This window comes from Vanessa atalanta, chromosome 17 (genome assembly GCF_905147765.1).
Source record: "Vanessa atalanta chromosome 17, ilVanAtal1.2, whole genome shotgun sequence".
NCBI lineage: Eukaryota > Metazoa > Arthropoda > Insecta > Lepidoptera > Nymphalidae > Vanessa > Vanessa atalanta.
This window is the reverse complement of record NC_061887.1, coordinates 8099564-8117493: the sequence shown is the minus strand read 5'-3', so window position 1 is coordinate 8117493 and position 17930 is coordinate 8099564. Positions and strand designations below refer to the sequence as shown.

Sequence of the window (17930 nt, the reverse complement as noted above, 5' to 3'; positions counted from 1 at the left end):
AATTTTCAACCTCTTTTGTTGGACATTGTCTAAAACTCGTAAATTATTTATCTTACTACAACAGTAAAAATACAAATGGTACTAAAACAAGCAGATACAAATTACTCGTCACGTAATATGAACGAGTGTCATGACGTCGCCACTGGCAAGTTAATTCCACCAACAATTAATCTTACCAAGCTTTCAGGACAATTGTTATATTTTAGTAGAAAAAAATTCAACCTCATCATTAACGATTAAACTGAACGAAATCGTTGAATTGTAATTTTATAATTAATGCAGCACTTTTTCTGTATCTAGATTAGATTAAACTTTTCAAGGAATTATCCACTAATTGCTAATTTTTATAATGTTATATTCCGGAGTTAAGTGTAGGTCATGGTCTGTCACGATTCATTATATGTATATTCATTTTTAGGGTACCGTACCCAAAGGATAAAATGGACCCTATTACTAAGACTCCGCTGTCCGTCTACCCGTCCGTTTGTCCATCTGTCACCAGGCTGTATCTCATGAACTGTGATAAATAATTAGACACTAGATTGTTTTATAGATGATGTATTTAAGTTGCCACTATAACAACAAATACTAAAAATAGAATAAAATAAATATTTAAGTGGGACTACAGACTACATTATATTTTGCCGTTTTTATAGATCTATGGTATGATGTAATGTTAGGAAACCGTTGCTGCATGAGTTCGCCTCGCACATTTTCGCATTTTTTTTATAATTTTAGACGTTTATTTTATAAAGAAGTATTTATTGTGTCGAAACAAAATTATTTTGTATAAATAATATGCTTAAAATGGAACGAAGAAGAAGCGATAGATAAATTATCAATAAACGTATCTAAATCTGTTTCATATTCATCATAAAGTAACAAGTACAATTACTATATATTCGTACGTGCCAGTATATTGACAACGCATTCTGCTGGAGATGAATCATGCCTCCAACGCGACATGGAACGACATTACACTAAGTTCCAGAGACGTAAATGGCAAAGTATTGATGGATGGTATTAAGTGAGTGCTCTAAATCTTGAGGAACATTGTAAGAAAATATAAGAATGAGAATTTTAAAGAAAAAATGAAAAAACGTTGAAAATTATTGTCTTCGACGTCGACATTTTAGTCTGGAACAAAGAGTTTTCAAGACGTTCAAATTTCGAATTTTGGTGAATAGCTGGATTCTATAAAATCTGAAATGGAACTAGAGATATACTTGTAGACGTTTTAATGGTCTACAAGCAATTCTCGTATCGTTAAAATGTTGAATTTTCGTGAAAGTTGAATATAATAATCTGAATTAGAGACTAGACTTAGGACATTGACAAGTAATTACTTGCCAACGTTTTAATGAACAACACACGACTCTACATAATAAAAATAGATCAATCTAGTCTTGGGGCATAGAATTTATCTAATTATTTATAAAATTTATGATAAGTTTTTGTTTAAAATTACCAAATTTGTGAGGTATAACTTTCCTATTATTAATTTATTCAATACGGAATGATATACAGACTATTTGTCAAATGTATTTTTATCTGTAAAACGAGGACAAGGATATGTCTTTAAAATAAACTATAATTCAATTAGTAAGCAAAAATTTATCATCTGTATAAACATTAACCAAGCAGGCATGTCTATATCAAATTTTGCTACCGAGTATACAAATTTTACTACCGATTCGCTATGTATCAAGCATCCTTTAAACGATGAAATAATAAACGAACAAGGTGAGATTATGAAGGTGTCAATAGCAGGTATTACGCTATGCAAACTACCCGCCGGCGTCGCTGCTGAAACTACGTGATCGGAAATTAGAATCTCCCATTCTGCGATAGAATCCATGTCAGGTAAGGCAAGAATATTTAAATTAAACATACGTACAAGAGTATATAATCATGAATGTTGTATTGTATTAAAATTTAACTCGTCAACATATTAGATATTATTTTTAAAATTCGTTTTAAGATGATTGCTTACAAGAATTTAATAAAGAAAATTGATTTAGAATGTCTGTTGATGATCTCAGGTATTTTTGGTGGCATAAAGTTATTAAACGAAGGTACAAATAGGCTATCTGCTGGTGAGTGGTCATCATAGCCAATAGACTTTGGCACCGTAAGAAACATTAGCCATTCCTTAAGATCCTAACGCGCCATCATCCTCGGGAAGTAAAATCATATGTCCTACCATATGTCATATATATACTGAGTATTGTTGGTTTTCGGTAAAATATGTGATGAGTGTGAGATAAGTGGATTGACACAAAGCCCTACGACCAAGTAAACGACTTTAATGTAAATAAGTAATTTATACGATTTGACTTAGTAATGGACACAGGAAAAATAATCGTCAATTCCGATATTTCAATTACCATTAAACAAATAATAATTAATAATAATCAATATAGTTTGTATTGTTTATATTTTGTGTCAAATAATATTATTATGTCAGATCCAGACCTAGATATTTAGACTATTTATTTATTACACTACGCAACACTTTCAAATAATAAATTTAAAAGAAATCTGTTATATTTAAAGTATTCTGTGTACTCATTTAAGAAAATACGATATTGACTGCCTGAAGTTAGTCTAAGTTGGAGATATTTCGCATAACATTGAATGATTTCGGTAATCAACTATTTTCGTATTTATTAACGTAATTTACATCTTCGCAGTACCTGCTAGCCTAATTTACCTAAAAATAATATCAATAATGTGGCTAATTTCTGACAGGTTCGCTCAGATCACAGACGTTGTAAATCAGACTTAATTAATAAAATCTATAAATAAAAGTAGGTGCAGTTTTGAAGCTGTTTTCTCACTGCACAAATTCCTAATAGGGCGTCGAGTCTCTGACTTCGAGTTGAATCTCACGACATCGATTTAGGACCAATTTTCTAATGTCAGAAAAATGCTCCCTCGACACTTACTAAGATTGTGAGAACTAATACTTGACTATTATTTCTGCTTTTTTTCTCAATTAAACTAAAAAAGTTTAAGTGTACTTGAGATATACTTGTATGTTTAAAGGAGCCAAACGAAAATAGTTCTGTATGTAAATATATTAAATTTCGTGTATTGTAAACGTTTTTTTCTCAATAAGAATAAATATTCTTCATTGTTAACATTTTTGAAAAGATTTCTACCCCCTTTTTTTCAAACTTCATTTATTTTAAAAAAATTACACGAATAACATTTTGTGGTCTAACCTTATAACATGGTCATGTATATTTAATATTACGGTTTTAAATTTAAAATAAATTATACATATAACCTATACCGACAGATGCGGCCCAAATGCGGTGCAAGTATTGAAACCGCGCTGGGGACCTGCGGGGTGTTAGGGGGGGGGGGGTGAGGTCAATATCAAATGCTGCACTAAATTCACAAGTGCTAAATCGAGTACGGTTATTAAGTATTAATATATTCGGCGTTTGTGCTTGTTGCCTTGTATGTTTATTGAGCGCATAGCTTTTTCTTCCATACCCATGGATAAATATATACAATGCTGCACCTTGTTCTCTTTTATTGAAAAATATTAATCTATTACTCTTTTTTAATTAAAGACGCCATTATGTATAGTATTCAATGCCAAGTAACTATATTCATGAAACGATTTTTGAAACAATATCAACCTCATTAAGGCTCTTAAGCTCTAGTTAGATCTTGAGACGTTGAATGCTTAGAGCTTTGTTCATAATACGAGCCTGACTGTTTAATGTATATTTCTGATGGAATTACGAGGAACTCATGATTAATTAATGATAATTTACTATTACGATTGGAGTTCGAGTGTCGTTCATCACAATAATACGAGAAATATCCCGTAACTTCAGTAATATCAGTATTTACATTTTATAAAAACTTACATTCCAGCAATGTAAATGAACACATTAGTAGGTATATAGGTAGGTAGTTATTCTATTTATATGTGTATATGTAAGAATGATTTCTGTTCTGCTTTATGATTCATATTTAATCCCTTAAAATGTCTACATACTTATAAGATATACTCGTCTTTTAGAGTAATATACAATCTCAGATTATAAAACACAAGGCAGGTGGAGCGCACGCAACATTAAAGTGAACCAACAAAAGCGAATACAAAATTAAAAGTGATTTATAATGTTGTTAATACGTCAGTATTTAATAATCAAAGTAATAACACTTGACGTATTATTATCAAAAATACTCATTGCACTGACGGGAATTTGCAATCACTTTTGATATGGATTGATCGTATTCTCTTTTGATGCTTCGCTATAATGTTTCCCGCGCTCCGCCTGCCGTTTTTTTTTAAGAATCAGAGTATATAAAAAATAAATTGTATTAATGTTATTTTAGTAATTAAGTTTGTGTATGTACTCTAGTTGGTAACCCTAAATCTATAAAAAAATAAAATCACACTAATCTGCTCACTTGCAACTCATAATATTTCTTCTAGAGAACTAGTTGTGTTTTAGTAAAGATTCACCTAGATCTTCGGTTCAGATTTTTTTTTATACCTAATGTTTCTTATAGGTCTCTATAAAAGCAATTAAATAAATAAACTTACTCAGCTTCTTCGATCGTCTCCGACATGGCGAGGAAGACACAGTTGAGCAGAATGGTGGCCATGACGAAGTAGTCGAAGTACTGATTGGTGGAGAGGTAGACACACGCTCGCCGCACTGACGACCAGGGTGACCACCAGAACAGCGACCGAGTAGCCGTGAACCGGTGAATATAGTTCTTACGAAAACGTTTTGACACAACACAGAAAGTCTGAAACAAAGAACAAAACACAGATGAATGTTGAATAGGGTGAAAATTTTAATCGGAGAGTATATGATGTCAGTTCGTAAGATTTGGATATGAGATGATACTTATAATTCTTTTGAGCACCAATAAGTTCTACCAAAAATCTATATCAAGGAAATCCAATAATTATAGGGAATTCTGTCTATGAATTAATCATAATTATCCTATAATATAAATGATCTTAAATAATATATAAGTAAATTTATATATCATAAAATAGATTCTTATACTTTTGTATGTTATATAATAATATACGTTTCAAGATTTGTTATTGTTAAGTGCTTGTAACAGTATATAGTACTGTATATATATACGAGATAATGAGTCACCGGATGAAGTGGTCTTCTTCACTACGGGCGAAGCTACACTGTAAGATGTATTTATTTTTCACTTGTAATTATATCACATACTTTTGAGTCCGTGCGATTTTCTATTTCGAATAAGAGATAGTTGACCACTAAGGGCTCAGAATACTTCTGTCTGAAGCGTATTCTGAGATATTTAAATAAACAAAATGGAGTATGTTAATAATAATGAATAAGCTTTCAAAATGCTAATTTAACAGTACTTTTTAGGTAACATAAAATTAATTCAGCATCCATTGTTACTGTTGGTAAAGCTTGGTGATAGCGCGTTTTAGTGGATTCACCAAGTCACCGTTTATTCTGATACTGTCGAGTAATCCAGAGTAATTATGGACATAACATCCTAGATTCAGTTTTTGGCATCGCAATTATAGTAGAAGAACTGCAGTTACAGTGGCTGTTTCTATAGGCGAAGGTACTAAATTAGATCATACTGAATCGTGAAGTATGTAGTTTTCAATACAAATTACATCAACATTCAATATACTTTTAAAAATAAAATCAAAGCTGCTCGGAGCATTAATTCAATTTTAATGTTTTCTTTCATTTCCGAACGTGAGCAAAATATCGCTATATTTTTAACTCCAAATACGAAAATAATTGCACATTTTTTATAACATATTTTATGACTGACTTAAGTATTATCTTTTTCAAACCACACATGTAGCACCACTTATGTAGTCACACACGCACACACACACAGTAATAGTCTTTTACACACGAACACAGCTCACAGTCGTCATCATGATTTCAACTTTTATTTTACTGATATTATTATTCAAGCTTATTTGAAATAAGAACAAGTCATGTTCTATTTAAAAACAACAACGTTAATATTCAATTCTTATATTTCAACGTCGACTGTTTCACCGTTCGTAATAATTTGATAAATATTAGCGAATTATTAGGTTCAATTTACAACAACAAAAAAAGTTGAGTCAAAACCTTTATTAAATAAAGGTGTTATTACATACAACCCGTTATTATTAATGCCAGCTCGAAATGTAATTACTCATTTTCAATTGTATTATGAGGAGCGAGTTTCGCAAAACTTTACCTGTCCGTTAAAACGAGTATGCCACTTTTTTCTTTGTTTTTATGTTATCATTATGTAATGTAAGTTTATTCTTTCAACGTTCCTTATCTAAACTAATTATATAAGGAAAGTTTTCTTAGTTAGCGTTGTTACTTAGAATGTGTAGATGTTAACTTCCTTTGTATTTTCATTTAATAATAAACTGAATCGTTTCTCATTGCTTTCGATATGTTGAATGAAAATTTTAAAGTATCTTGTGTAACATGTCGCCGTCGAGTTTGTCAGCGCAAAATACGAGTTTTCGTTTTGCATGTTATGGTTTTACTAACGAAATAAACTTATATTTAAATTTCATATAATGAGTCGGTAAAATAATATATCTGTATAATATATGTCTGCGCCGACCCCAAGTAAAATTGGGATAAGGGCAGGAGAATGATGATGATAATGATGATGAGTCGGAGCCTAATTCATCTCTATCGTGAAATATATTTTATTATCAAAAGGCAGATGTTGTCAAAAGGCAGTTGTTGATGTCAAATATATATTTCGTAGTTCACATCACAAATCTAGAGCCAACGTAAATGTTTCCCAACTCCCACTGCGAAGGGAGAAACGTAATTATTTTTATTCAAGTATTAATTAGTGTTTACAATTCAACTCGTGCTCGGCGGTGAAGGAAAACATCGTGAGGAAACCTGCATGTGTCTAATTTCAACAAAATTTTATCACATATGAATCCATCAAAACCGCATTGGAGTGACGTTAATCCACAATATGCTCCTAACCTTCTCCTCGAAGGGAGACTAGGTCTTAGCCTAGCAGTGGGAAATTGACAGGTTGTTACTATTATTTTATTTGTTTTATTATTATTAGTCCGGCTGTACGAAATGTAAGGAATGTATGTTTACATACCCACAAAAATATTCATTTCTGTAAGTTATCGTCTTTATTACCTCAGTCGGCGATAAGAAAGCTGGTTCATATTTTGGACAGAGAACTAGGAAAACCCCCTATCCCTCGAAGGAATTGCTTAACGATGTCGAGGCCTCTAGGCAATGTACGACTCAAGACATAAATATCATAAAACATAATTATCTAAGTATATATCCATAACATCAAATATTTTGTATTTGGAACGGGTATATTATTTGAATTAATGATTATTATTAATCAGTATAATAACGAACTTAAATAAATTATACATTCATTAAACATTACCTCTGTTCTCGTGTGTAATCAAAGTACTTACGTAAACAATATTCGGCGTTCCCGTTTGTATTATAAACATATTAACCATCAACGAAATTCCACGTGACCACAGTTCCATATGGGCACATTAAAGTTATGAGTACTTGCTTTGTGTAGCAACAATATGATCTTCGGTTAATACCGGCTTAATAAATAATAAGGTTGTGTATCGTTGCTTTGTTATTTCGTCCTGGTGTTTTGTTATGCTTTTCAAAACGTAGAAATTATTGACAGTTTTAAATTTAAAAAAAGTTAAAGTAATTTTAGATAGTATATATATTAGGAAGGCCATTTCTATTTAAGAAATTAAAAATTATTTATATGTCCTTTAATATAAAAGTTGGTAATGTCATGGAAGACGACATAAGACTACTTTTAAACATGCGAAACTATTTTATATGTAATAGTTCGAATATCAAATAATTCTTATTGTTTTAACGGCCAATCGAATAAGTACAGCGTAAGTTAGATCCGAGCTAGTTACATTAAGTAATGAAAATCGATATCCGTGTTTCCGATTAAACTTTATGAATGTACTAAAAATCTAGAACAAAGATATAATTAATTGCAAATTCAGAAGACTTTGTATGCATGAAGTTTTGTTAGTAGTAAGTTTCAACTGTGTTTCGTACGAAGCTAACAAGTATTTCCAAGAAACTATTTATACTATACACAAATACATTGTACGTAATACACGGGCGAGTTGAATAGCACTATGCATTAATTTTATGCTTAGAAAAATCGTATTACACAAATTAACCCTATAATAAAGTAAATTGTACTTCCGAACACTCAAACATTCCATGATGCCTAAACTTTAATATCTGCAATGCGGATTTTAAATAGCTTTACCGTATTTCTTCCATAATAAATATAGTTGTTCTTAATTTTTTTTTTAATTACTTTATAATTTAGTCTCAACTAACAGCTCAGGGTTCTAAGTAAGACATTTTCACACCAATTGAGCTCTAAATACTTGGCACTGTTTTGTTTTTACTTCTTAGATAAACTGGAACACCCTATATAGTCTGTATAGTAATAAAAAAAAGTTCAAGTGTTCAAGTTTCTCCTTTTTTTGTATAGCATTTTCGTATATATAAATAAGTAGCAATGTTTATAAATATATTATTATATTATGTAACTTCGTCTTGGTTGTATTTTTTCAAAGGGTTTTTTTACGCATTACCAACCATCATTTATTCATACAGAAATATCATCAAAGCTGTGTTTGAATATAAATAATGGTTCAGTGTGTTTGATATTCGCTTTTCATGTCTCGATAACGTCACAATGATAGAAGACGATTCCATGTGTTAAAAGTCCAATTCAGACCTCAGAATAGATACGTCTAAAGTCTCCTGTGATGTTGGCCCACAGCTTAGAAATTATCGTCGCTATCTTGACGAATATTAAGAATGTGTGATAATCTACTACAAGATAGATTAAACAACTAATCAGAATATTTTATTAAGTTAATAAATTATCAATAAACGCAAAACGTAATATAAAATATGTTAAAAAATTACTAGAACTAAAAATACGAACGAACGAAAAATTATGAATAATATACACAAGCAAATAATACGGCGTCCTATAGTGGTAGAAATTTACAATACTTGTTGCTATTAGCCTCAGAATTTTACAATATATAAAATATTCTTAGAAATAAGACCAGAAGTTATTTTTTTTAATTATAAATTTATTTACTACCCTCTAGAAAACAATTCACAAAACGAATCTACTTTTTAAGCAATTAAATTTAACAAACCAAAATGAAATTAAACGAAAACTAATAATGAAACACCTCTGAAACTATTTCAACAATTACGGAACAATCTAATAAAAAACCCAACGGACAGAATGACGTTGCCGAGATGTTGACCCGATAACAGCCGAACAGCAAAGTGGCGCTGCTTTCTATACGTTTACCCCACTCTTCTTCCGTCTTCTACAATATATAAAAAGCAAACCAAGTAGTGACAAAATAATAAAGGTCTCAAGGTTCAACAATAATAAAAATAATAAATTATTACATATTATGTAACGTTAATAATTCAATATTTGAAAGAGAAAATAAAATGTCACTTAAATGACCAATTGCTCATTTTAACATAAGCGTGTTCTTAACGTGTATCTTTCTTTGAATCTTTATATAGTACCTTTAAAACAAAGCCGCTTCCCGCCGTCTGTACGCTTAGATCTTCTAAGCAACATAACGGATTTCAATGCGGTTTTCATGAATAATCAGAGTGGTTCAAGAGGAAGATTTATACGTATTTACATTTAAACAATAGCAGAAAAACACCAAGAAATGCAACATTCCGGAAAAACAAGAAGTTTTCTTTTTATTTTTGTTCTCCAATCTAAAATTTATATATATATCCTTATTGTATCCGTGTGGTCGTGTCTGTCGAACGCCATAAACTCAAAAACTGCTATCTGATTTTCATATATTGTTCACCAATAGACGGAGTGATTCAAAATCAAAATATACTTTATTCAAGTAGGCTTTTACAAGCACTTTTGAATCGTCATTTAACAAACGATATAAAGTGAAGCTACCATCGATTCAGAATGCAAATTCTACCAAAATCTACTCTCTTTCGACATTTAAAAATACAAAGTTTACATTAGCTGAAATATAATTATGATTGTTAAAGATGTTGGAAAAACAATGCCGCCTGCGGTAGCTTTACCGGCGTGCGCAGCGTAATCCATAATAATGTAAGCTCTTATTCAACATATATATCAAATAGTACCGTTAGTAAATTACTTGGTGGTGGGGCTTTGCGCAAGCCCATCTGGGTAGGTACCACCCACTCATCAGATATTCTACCGCCAAACAACAGTACTCAGTATTGTTGTGTTCCGGTTGAAGGGTAAGTGAGCCAGTGTTACTATAGGCACAAGGGACGTAACATCTTAGTTCCCAAGGTTGGTGGCGCATTGGTGATGTAAGGAATGGTTAATATTTCTTACAACACCATTGTCTATGGACGGTGGTGACCACTTACCATCAGGTGGCCCATCTGCTCGTCCGCCTACCGATATCATAAAAAATAAAAAAGAAATTAAAAAAAAACATAACTTGCAAAGTTTCGCTTTGATACTAAAGAGATTACTATAAACGTATTTATTTATTTAATTATTTTCTGTATATAACAAAGCATGTATTAATACAGATATTGTATAGAAGTCAGTCTTAATGCTAAAAACATTCTTTAAACCGCAGCGCAAGGACATGAAATATTAATACTAAATGTACAAAAATAGATCTCACAGAACAACAAGATTGCTCAAATACAAACGAAATCAAAATATTTTAATACTTTATTCAAGTATTCCCGGAATGTATTATTTTTTTTATGCTATGGAGGCAGGAACAGGAGGCTCACCTGATCGAAAGTGCTTACGCCCATGGACATCTGCAACACCAAGGGGGTTGCAGGTGCGTTGCCGGCTATTAAGGAATAAGTACGCTCTTTTCTTGAGCTCTATAATACTCGTATAATTACTCTATACTTCTTTCTATTACTTGTTCATCTATATTTGGAGATAGGCCTGTCTGGGTAGGTACCACCCACTCATTAGAACTTCTACCGCCAAATAGCATGTATTGTTGTGTTCGAGTTTGAAGAGTGAGTGAGCCAGTGTGACTACAGGCACAAGGGAGTTAACATCTTCGTTCCCAAGTTTGGTGACGCATTGGCGATGTAAGGAAGTCATCACTTACCATCAGGTAGCCCATTTGCCCGTCCTCCTACACATATAATAAAAAAACGTAATAAGTAATTTATAAATACATTTTTACCGTTAAATTTATTTATTGGTAAATTTAAACAAAAACATACTTACAAATATATATGAAACAGTTCTTCGAATTGATTACTAACATTTAAGCATTCCTCATTTGCGACTAAGAAATTAACTGAAACCCAATTGCATTAAAACAATCAAATCTTAATTAGTTACCTATTATCCACTCCAACTTCTGACATTTAATAATTAAAACTTGTGGAATAATTAGCGGCATAAACACCACTGTATATCTTTTATAAATGTAGACTTTTTTAAAAGATATATTCGATTACGTTTGAGAATAAAAAAGGAGCTGTGTCGTCGGACACCTGATTGGAGCGAAGTTGAATGAAATTGTTATTAAAAATCCCGTGTGAATTAAAACGATAATCAATAATAGGTTTTAATAAAAGCGTTTATAAAAGAAAGATCGCCTGGGGTTTAACGCTTTTTCCTTCCGTGACGATTTCTGCCAGTTCACTCAACTGTAAGTCGTGTAAAAAAACTTCGTTCCAAAAAAAACATTATTTTTTCTTTCTTTTGAATTTAGATTGATTAGTAATATTATACGCGAAGCGAATGCCGTTCACTTATTGGTTAGATTAGAGTAAGTCCAATAACTTGGTTATCAGATTCAAAAGTGAAGGGTTTTACAAGTTTGAACATCATAGTATCGAATTATAACAAAATGTTTATTTTTTTTTCTTTTTTCGTAACCTTTAAAATTTTACATCATGATCCGAAATATTTTGTAAGTAATTGATCTGAGATGTGTTTTGTAAAACACGTAACAAAATGATACAATCCCAATATAGCATTGAAATAAAACTAGTTTTTTAACGGATTTAATCGCGTATATTAATTATTTTATTTTAACATCCCGACGTTTCGAGCACTGTTCGTGCAGTGTTCGTGGTCACGGGCAGACTGCCCGTGACCACGAACACTGCAAAGTGCTCGAATCCGTTAAAAAACTAGTTTTATTTCAATGTGTAATAATCGCGAAAATCTAAGACAACATTATGTGAACCAATATAGCATTCAAGCCTTCGTAATCTTCATCGAAGTAATTATCTCTCAAGCTTATTCACCAACCATCATATAGGTGTAGCGTGATATTAGCTTAAAACCTAACTCTTAATAGGAAAATGAGCTTTTGAAAAGTATATATCCCTTATTTTTTACAAAAACGAAGCGATTTTAAAAGCGAAAACCAACGCCACTTAATATTAAAATAATTAGCGCTTCAATATTTTATTTGTAATTAATTCTAAGCATTAAGATTAGCGTACACGTTGAATATAATCCTAATATACTCTAATAAATATATAAGACGATAAGTTACGAACGGTCTATGTTCCTCTTATTTGGGAAAAAAGAAAATTATATAGACTTATTAGCTAAACTTGCGGGTTTACCCACGCGAAATTCATAAAACACAAACGTCCAAGCCCCCTTTTTCACCCTTAAGGGTGGAGTTTCGTAAAATCCGTTCTTAGCAGAAGTCTGTAGGTTTTATAGTTTCTGAGATTTCATGATTGATCAGTGAGCGGTATACCTATCTCGCTTTATATATGTACAATTTGTATATAGGTAGGTTACTAAAATACAATAAGTATTAATAACATGGGCTTGACGTGAGCGATTAATTCTAAGGTTAGCAAATTCATAAGTGCCATTTTGCGATATCTTACATTGAGATGGAACAGCTTGATTCTTCTCTGCCGAGAACAAAAGGAAAATAATCATTAAAATAAAGAATTTTGTTTTTTTTTACTAGCCGTATTGGCTGTCTGAATTTTCTCTCGTGACGCTTAGTTCTTGCTATAAACTTTAATTCAACATTTTGCGGTCACGTACGGCTTACCTCATCGCAGGAACATTTCAGCTCAATTAAGGTCTTATCTTTAATGCAATACCGCACCGGCATTATGTTGCATACATTTAGTATGTTATATTTACGTGAATGTTGTCCGACTTCACTATATGTTACACGTGGAAAGAAAATAATTATATGTCTGTTACAAAAAAGACATGAAAATGCATGCCTGAAAAAATACTTCAAACGAATACGAAACGAACGAATTTGAAACAATAAATATTTATAATATTTTTTTAGTTTTTTCAAAGTCAAGCTATACGTTTTATCTTATTTACAATTTGATTTATGTTATTTTAAAGTGTCTATTTGGGGCCAAATTCAATCCCAAGGCAAGCACCACTGAATTAATGAGCTTAAATTATTTCTATAATTCATTTCGTGCTCGTGAAGGAAAACTGAGTGGAAACCTAAGACTCAATTAAACTAAGTGCTAACAATTAGGATACCTACCAATTCTATTCCAATAAAACATCGACTATTCTTCAAAATAATTCTCAGTTGAATCGTAAATGGGGGAAAATTCTACTAGTTTATAATAGTTACCATATATTTCAGATTCTTAAACCTATTTTATATTCGATCTTCGACCAAACCGCAACTGGATCATTGTTTTAATAGAATAGGAAAACGACTAAAGGGCGACGATTACGATTCCATTTGATTGCATAAAATGACATTTTGTGTGTAGCAATGACACGTAATTTTTTTTTTTATGTTTTTCAACACGTGAATGAAAATCGCTATGTGTGTATCGTGGTTGAATCTCCAAACCTTCTCCAAAATGGAGGGGAGGCCATTGCCAAGCAGCGGTATTATTATACTATAAAGAAATCTATATATGTATATAAAAGCGAAATACCACCCGAAACACACACCCGACACAGAAACTATAACACTGAAATTTGGCTGGTAGGTTCCTTATAAGGTGTACATATCCGCTACGAACGTATTCTACAAAATTCTATCCCTAAGGGGGTTGGAAGTTTGTGTTTTGTAAATTTCGCGCAGGTAAAGCCGCAGGTTTAACTAGTAAATGTATATTGTTAAAAACAAATCGATCTTTAAGTAAACACATATTGTTTAATATTAATGTCTAAAACAATATAATATTATTATAACAGTAATATTTAAGGTGTAGAACATTCGTTTGCGTTTTACGTAGAAATAAAATGTAACTTAACGAAAACAAAGAGAGCTCTTACCGTTAGGTACTTTAAAATAAAAATATGAAAACTTAAACCAATCTTGTTGTCGACATAAAACTTGGCCAGTTGGCATTTAGCCAGCTTATGACAGTTTAATGTTCTCGCTCCGATATTATTTAGGTTATTAGATTCGCTAAGCGCAACTCGCCATGCTGATATTTAATTCACAACACGACTTCTATAGTTCTAACTTAAAGTATCTTTGGATTGCTATGCTATTCAATGGAAATAAACTTATCTTTTGTTTTTGTTTCATTTATATATGTATGGAGAATCGTGGTGGAATATGTTCCAAACCTTCTCCTCAAAGGGAGAGGATACCTTAGACGAACAATGGGTAATTTACAGCCTGTTAATGTTGTATACATTAACAGCCTGTAAATGGCCCACTGCTGGGCTTTGACCACGATGCTAAAATGCGGGTTGGTAGTTATATGTGTGGCTGATTATGCTTCTAATTAGATACATGCAAGTTTCCTCACAATATTTTCCTTTACCGTTGAACACAAAATGAATTATGAACACAAAATAAGCACTTGAAAAATCAGTGCTTGCCTGGATTTGAACCCGCAATCATCGGTTAACATGAACTCTTTTTAACGACTAAGCCATCTCGGTTCTTTATACAATAAATACAATTTATTATATATTCATTTAAACCATTTATAATTTGTAAAATAAATAATGAAATTTATGAAATATTGCCTTTTTTTGTACTGCTACATACCATCTTAGATGCCGTCGGTATTTCTATATAGAATAATTACTCTGCCTAATTCTTCAACCTAAAAGCCAGCAAAACAAATATGTATATTTTTGGTTATACTATCTTTATTATCATTCAAATTATATTATTTTACTGAGAACACACGCTTATTACCAATAAAATTGAGCACACACATGTAGATATCACAATGCTACTAATCCTATTAAAATTATAAACACAACAGTTCGTGAGAATGGATCTTTGTTTCTCTTTCACGGTAGAAGTACTAAATGAATTTGCATAAAATTTGAAATATAGACAGTTTTTACCTTGACCATACATACATTAATATGTCTTCTAGCTTATATTTTGACTAAATAAATACGTTAATCAGTTCTCCTCTCCATTCAAACGCCAGCATTTCACAAATCACTACCACAATGTAAAATTCCTAATTAACGTTATAAATGAGAAATTGAGTTTGTTTGTTATGGTAAATGTCTTAATTAGTCCACTGACAATTATAAAAAAATGCATATATGTACATTGTACGTCTTCAATCATTACGTCTTGTACCCACGAGAAAGGACATAAGTACCTTCTCCCTCAGACACGGACGAAACCACAGGCGGAAACATCGTAAAAATTAGAATTCAAGATTCAAATAGTACTGTTATTAAAAAAAAACTATGAATGAATGAATGAAATATACTTTATCGTACACCACAAACAGAAATAAAGTAAAACAAGTTAGTAAAATACAAAAAAAAAATAAAAAACAAAAATGTTGATATTACGTAATGTTATCTAACTAAAGAGTAACAAAAGTCTTTTAACTTTGAATAATTTACCCAAAAGCTCACTAATCTCATATATACGTTCCTCGAGCATACGTTGCTAAGTTTATCATACAAAATAATCAAATCCATCCTAAAATCATGTTAATCTCGACCGGAAAATTACAGTAAGATAAAAGGGATTACATTTCATATGTATGTTAATTTACATTCTCATACTAAATCCTGATATTTGTTTAACTGGCAACAGTGAGATTAATTCAAATAAGTACTATCAAATCGTATCAAGCCTATACACTCAGTGTAAGGATTGATCACAGTGCTGTTAGTAACACGTGTTAGGTTATCCCACGTATCTAGGAGTAGCTGTAAAAAAAAAATTCTAAAATGTATTTTAGATGTGAAACAACTATTAGTGCCTTGTGGATAAGGCCGACTCGTTAGCCGTTACGGCAAACGGCTTGACGCTTCTTTATGCCGTCGCCTGTAAAACCATTCTAATGCGTCACGGACTTATTTTGATTTTTGCGTTAAATAAACTATATATGGTGTTTAATCATTACGAAATATGGCTATGCGTATATTTCACAGCTATTTTACCTCTTTGGATAGGCAACATACAATAATTTACTAGAAAATTACATACATTACATTTACAAAGAAAAAAAAAACAAAAACCTAATTACTACCTAATAAAATAATTATTAAATAATAATTGCAAATTATGATCAATGTCTGTTTTAAAAATCTATTTTTTTTTTATGGCATTGGACGGCGGACGAGCATATGGGCCACCTGATGGTAAGTGGTCAATACCGCCCAAAGACAAAGGCGCTGTAAGAAATATTAACCATTCCTTACATCACCTATGCGCCACCAACCTTGGAAACTAAGATGTTATGTCCCTTGTGCCTGTGATTACACTGGCTCACTCACCCTTAGAACCGGAACACAACAATACAGAGTACTGTTAGTTGGTGGTAGAATATCTGATGATGATGATGTGGGTAGTACCTACCCAGACGGGCTTACACAAAGCCCTACCACCAAGTACTTTATTCATGGGAGCCTTGTTCGGCGCAGTAGCTGGTCGAAATTGTATATGACGCTATTTTTCGTCTTCTGGGAGTTCCGTTAATATCGCATACAATGACGTTATCTTTATATATATAAAAAAATAAATAAAGTTTAAGCGAATATATCGACCGGCGGCCTGGGCCCGGGCCCGCGTGGCCTTACTGTGGAAACTGTACTTGATTTACTACTGAGTATACAAATCCTTTAGAACCTTCCTAAAAAACACGTGTTCTTTTAACTTTCATACAAGAAACAAAAGGGGTATCTCTGAACTTAATAAAGGTTACAAACGTAACATCTCGCTGTAATAAAATACATATATATTACAGTAGGCCGCAGATGGAAATATGTTCATTACATTTTCGTTTTTATTACAACGCGGTAAGGCTTATATTTAAATAATATATTCTATACGTAAAAGTTTTCCCGCAACAAATTGTAATCCGCAATTTAGCGCTGTTTTACTTCATGTTTCTTTATTTCTTTACGTTATTTGATAAAAAAAATATAAGATTCATTTCAAAATTAAAAAGTTTTTATATTCGTAATTTATTGATATAGATGGTAAGATAATGTTTCGATTTAGAAATTTTATCTTCCTTTATGTTTTAAGTTTTTATCATAATTAGGTCGGTTCGGTCCATAAATAAAGGACAAAATACCTAATTAAGGTTGTATTATATTCGAGTCGACATTTGTTATAATAATAAATAATCTGACTCAGTCTTTTTTGTATAAAAAATAAAAATGTTGACAATAATTCTGCTAGTATCTTTGGTATAGTATTCCGCAGAGTCACTGTAGTATGTACCTCACTTTGTGACTGTCTATTTGATATAGTAACTAGATCCCGAGATCCTGGGTTCAAACCCCATGTCGGGCCGACAAAAGTTATTGTAATTTTTATCGAAAAATTCTATGTAAAGCCAATTGCGCCTGAACTCTTTCCGGTCTTGTCGGATTTAATGAGGGTGCACCTGTTTTTGCGCACTCAC

At 31.9% G+C, this 17930-nt stretch overlaps 1 protein-coding gene across 2 annotated transcripts in view; it reads right to left on the bottom strand.

Moving 5' to 3' along the window:
* Positions 1-17930, bottom strand: part of LOC125070360 (sodium channel protein 60E) — a 186359-nt gene that overhangs the window by 68272 nt on the left and 100157 nt on the right. For both annotated transcript variants that reach the window (XM_047680196.1, XM_047680197.1), the window contains exon 3: positions 4574-4782. In XM_047680196.1, coding sequence (XP_047536152.1) covers positions 4574-4782 — 209 coding nt within the window. The remainder of the gene's footprint in view (positions 1-4573; positions 4783-17930) is intronic.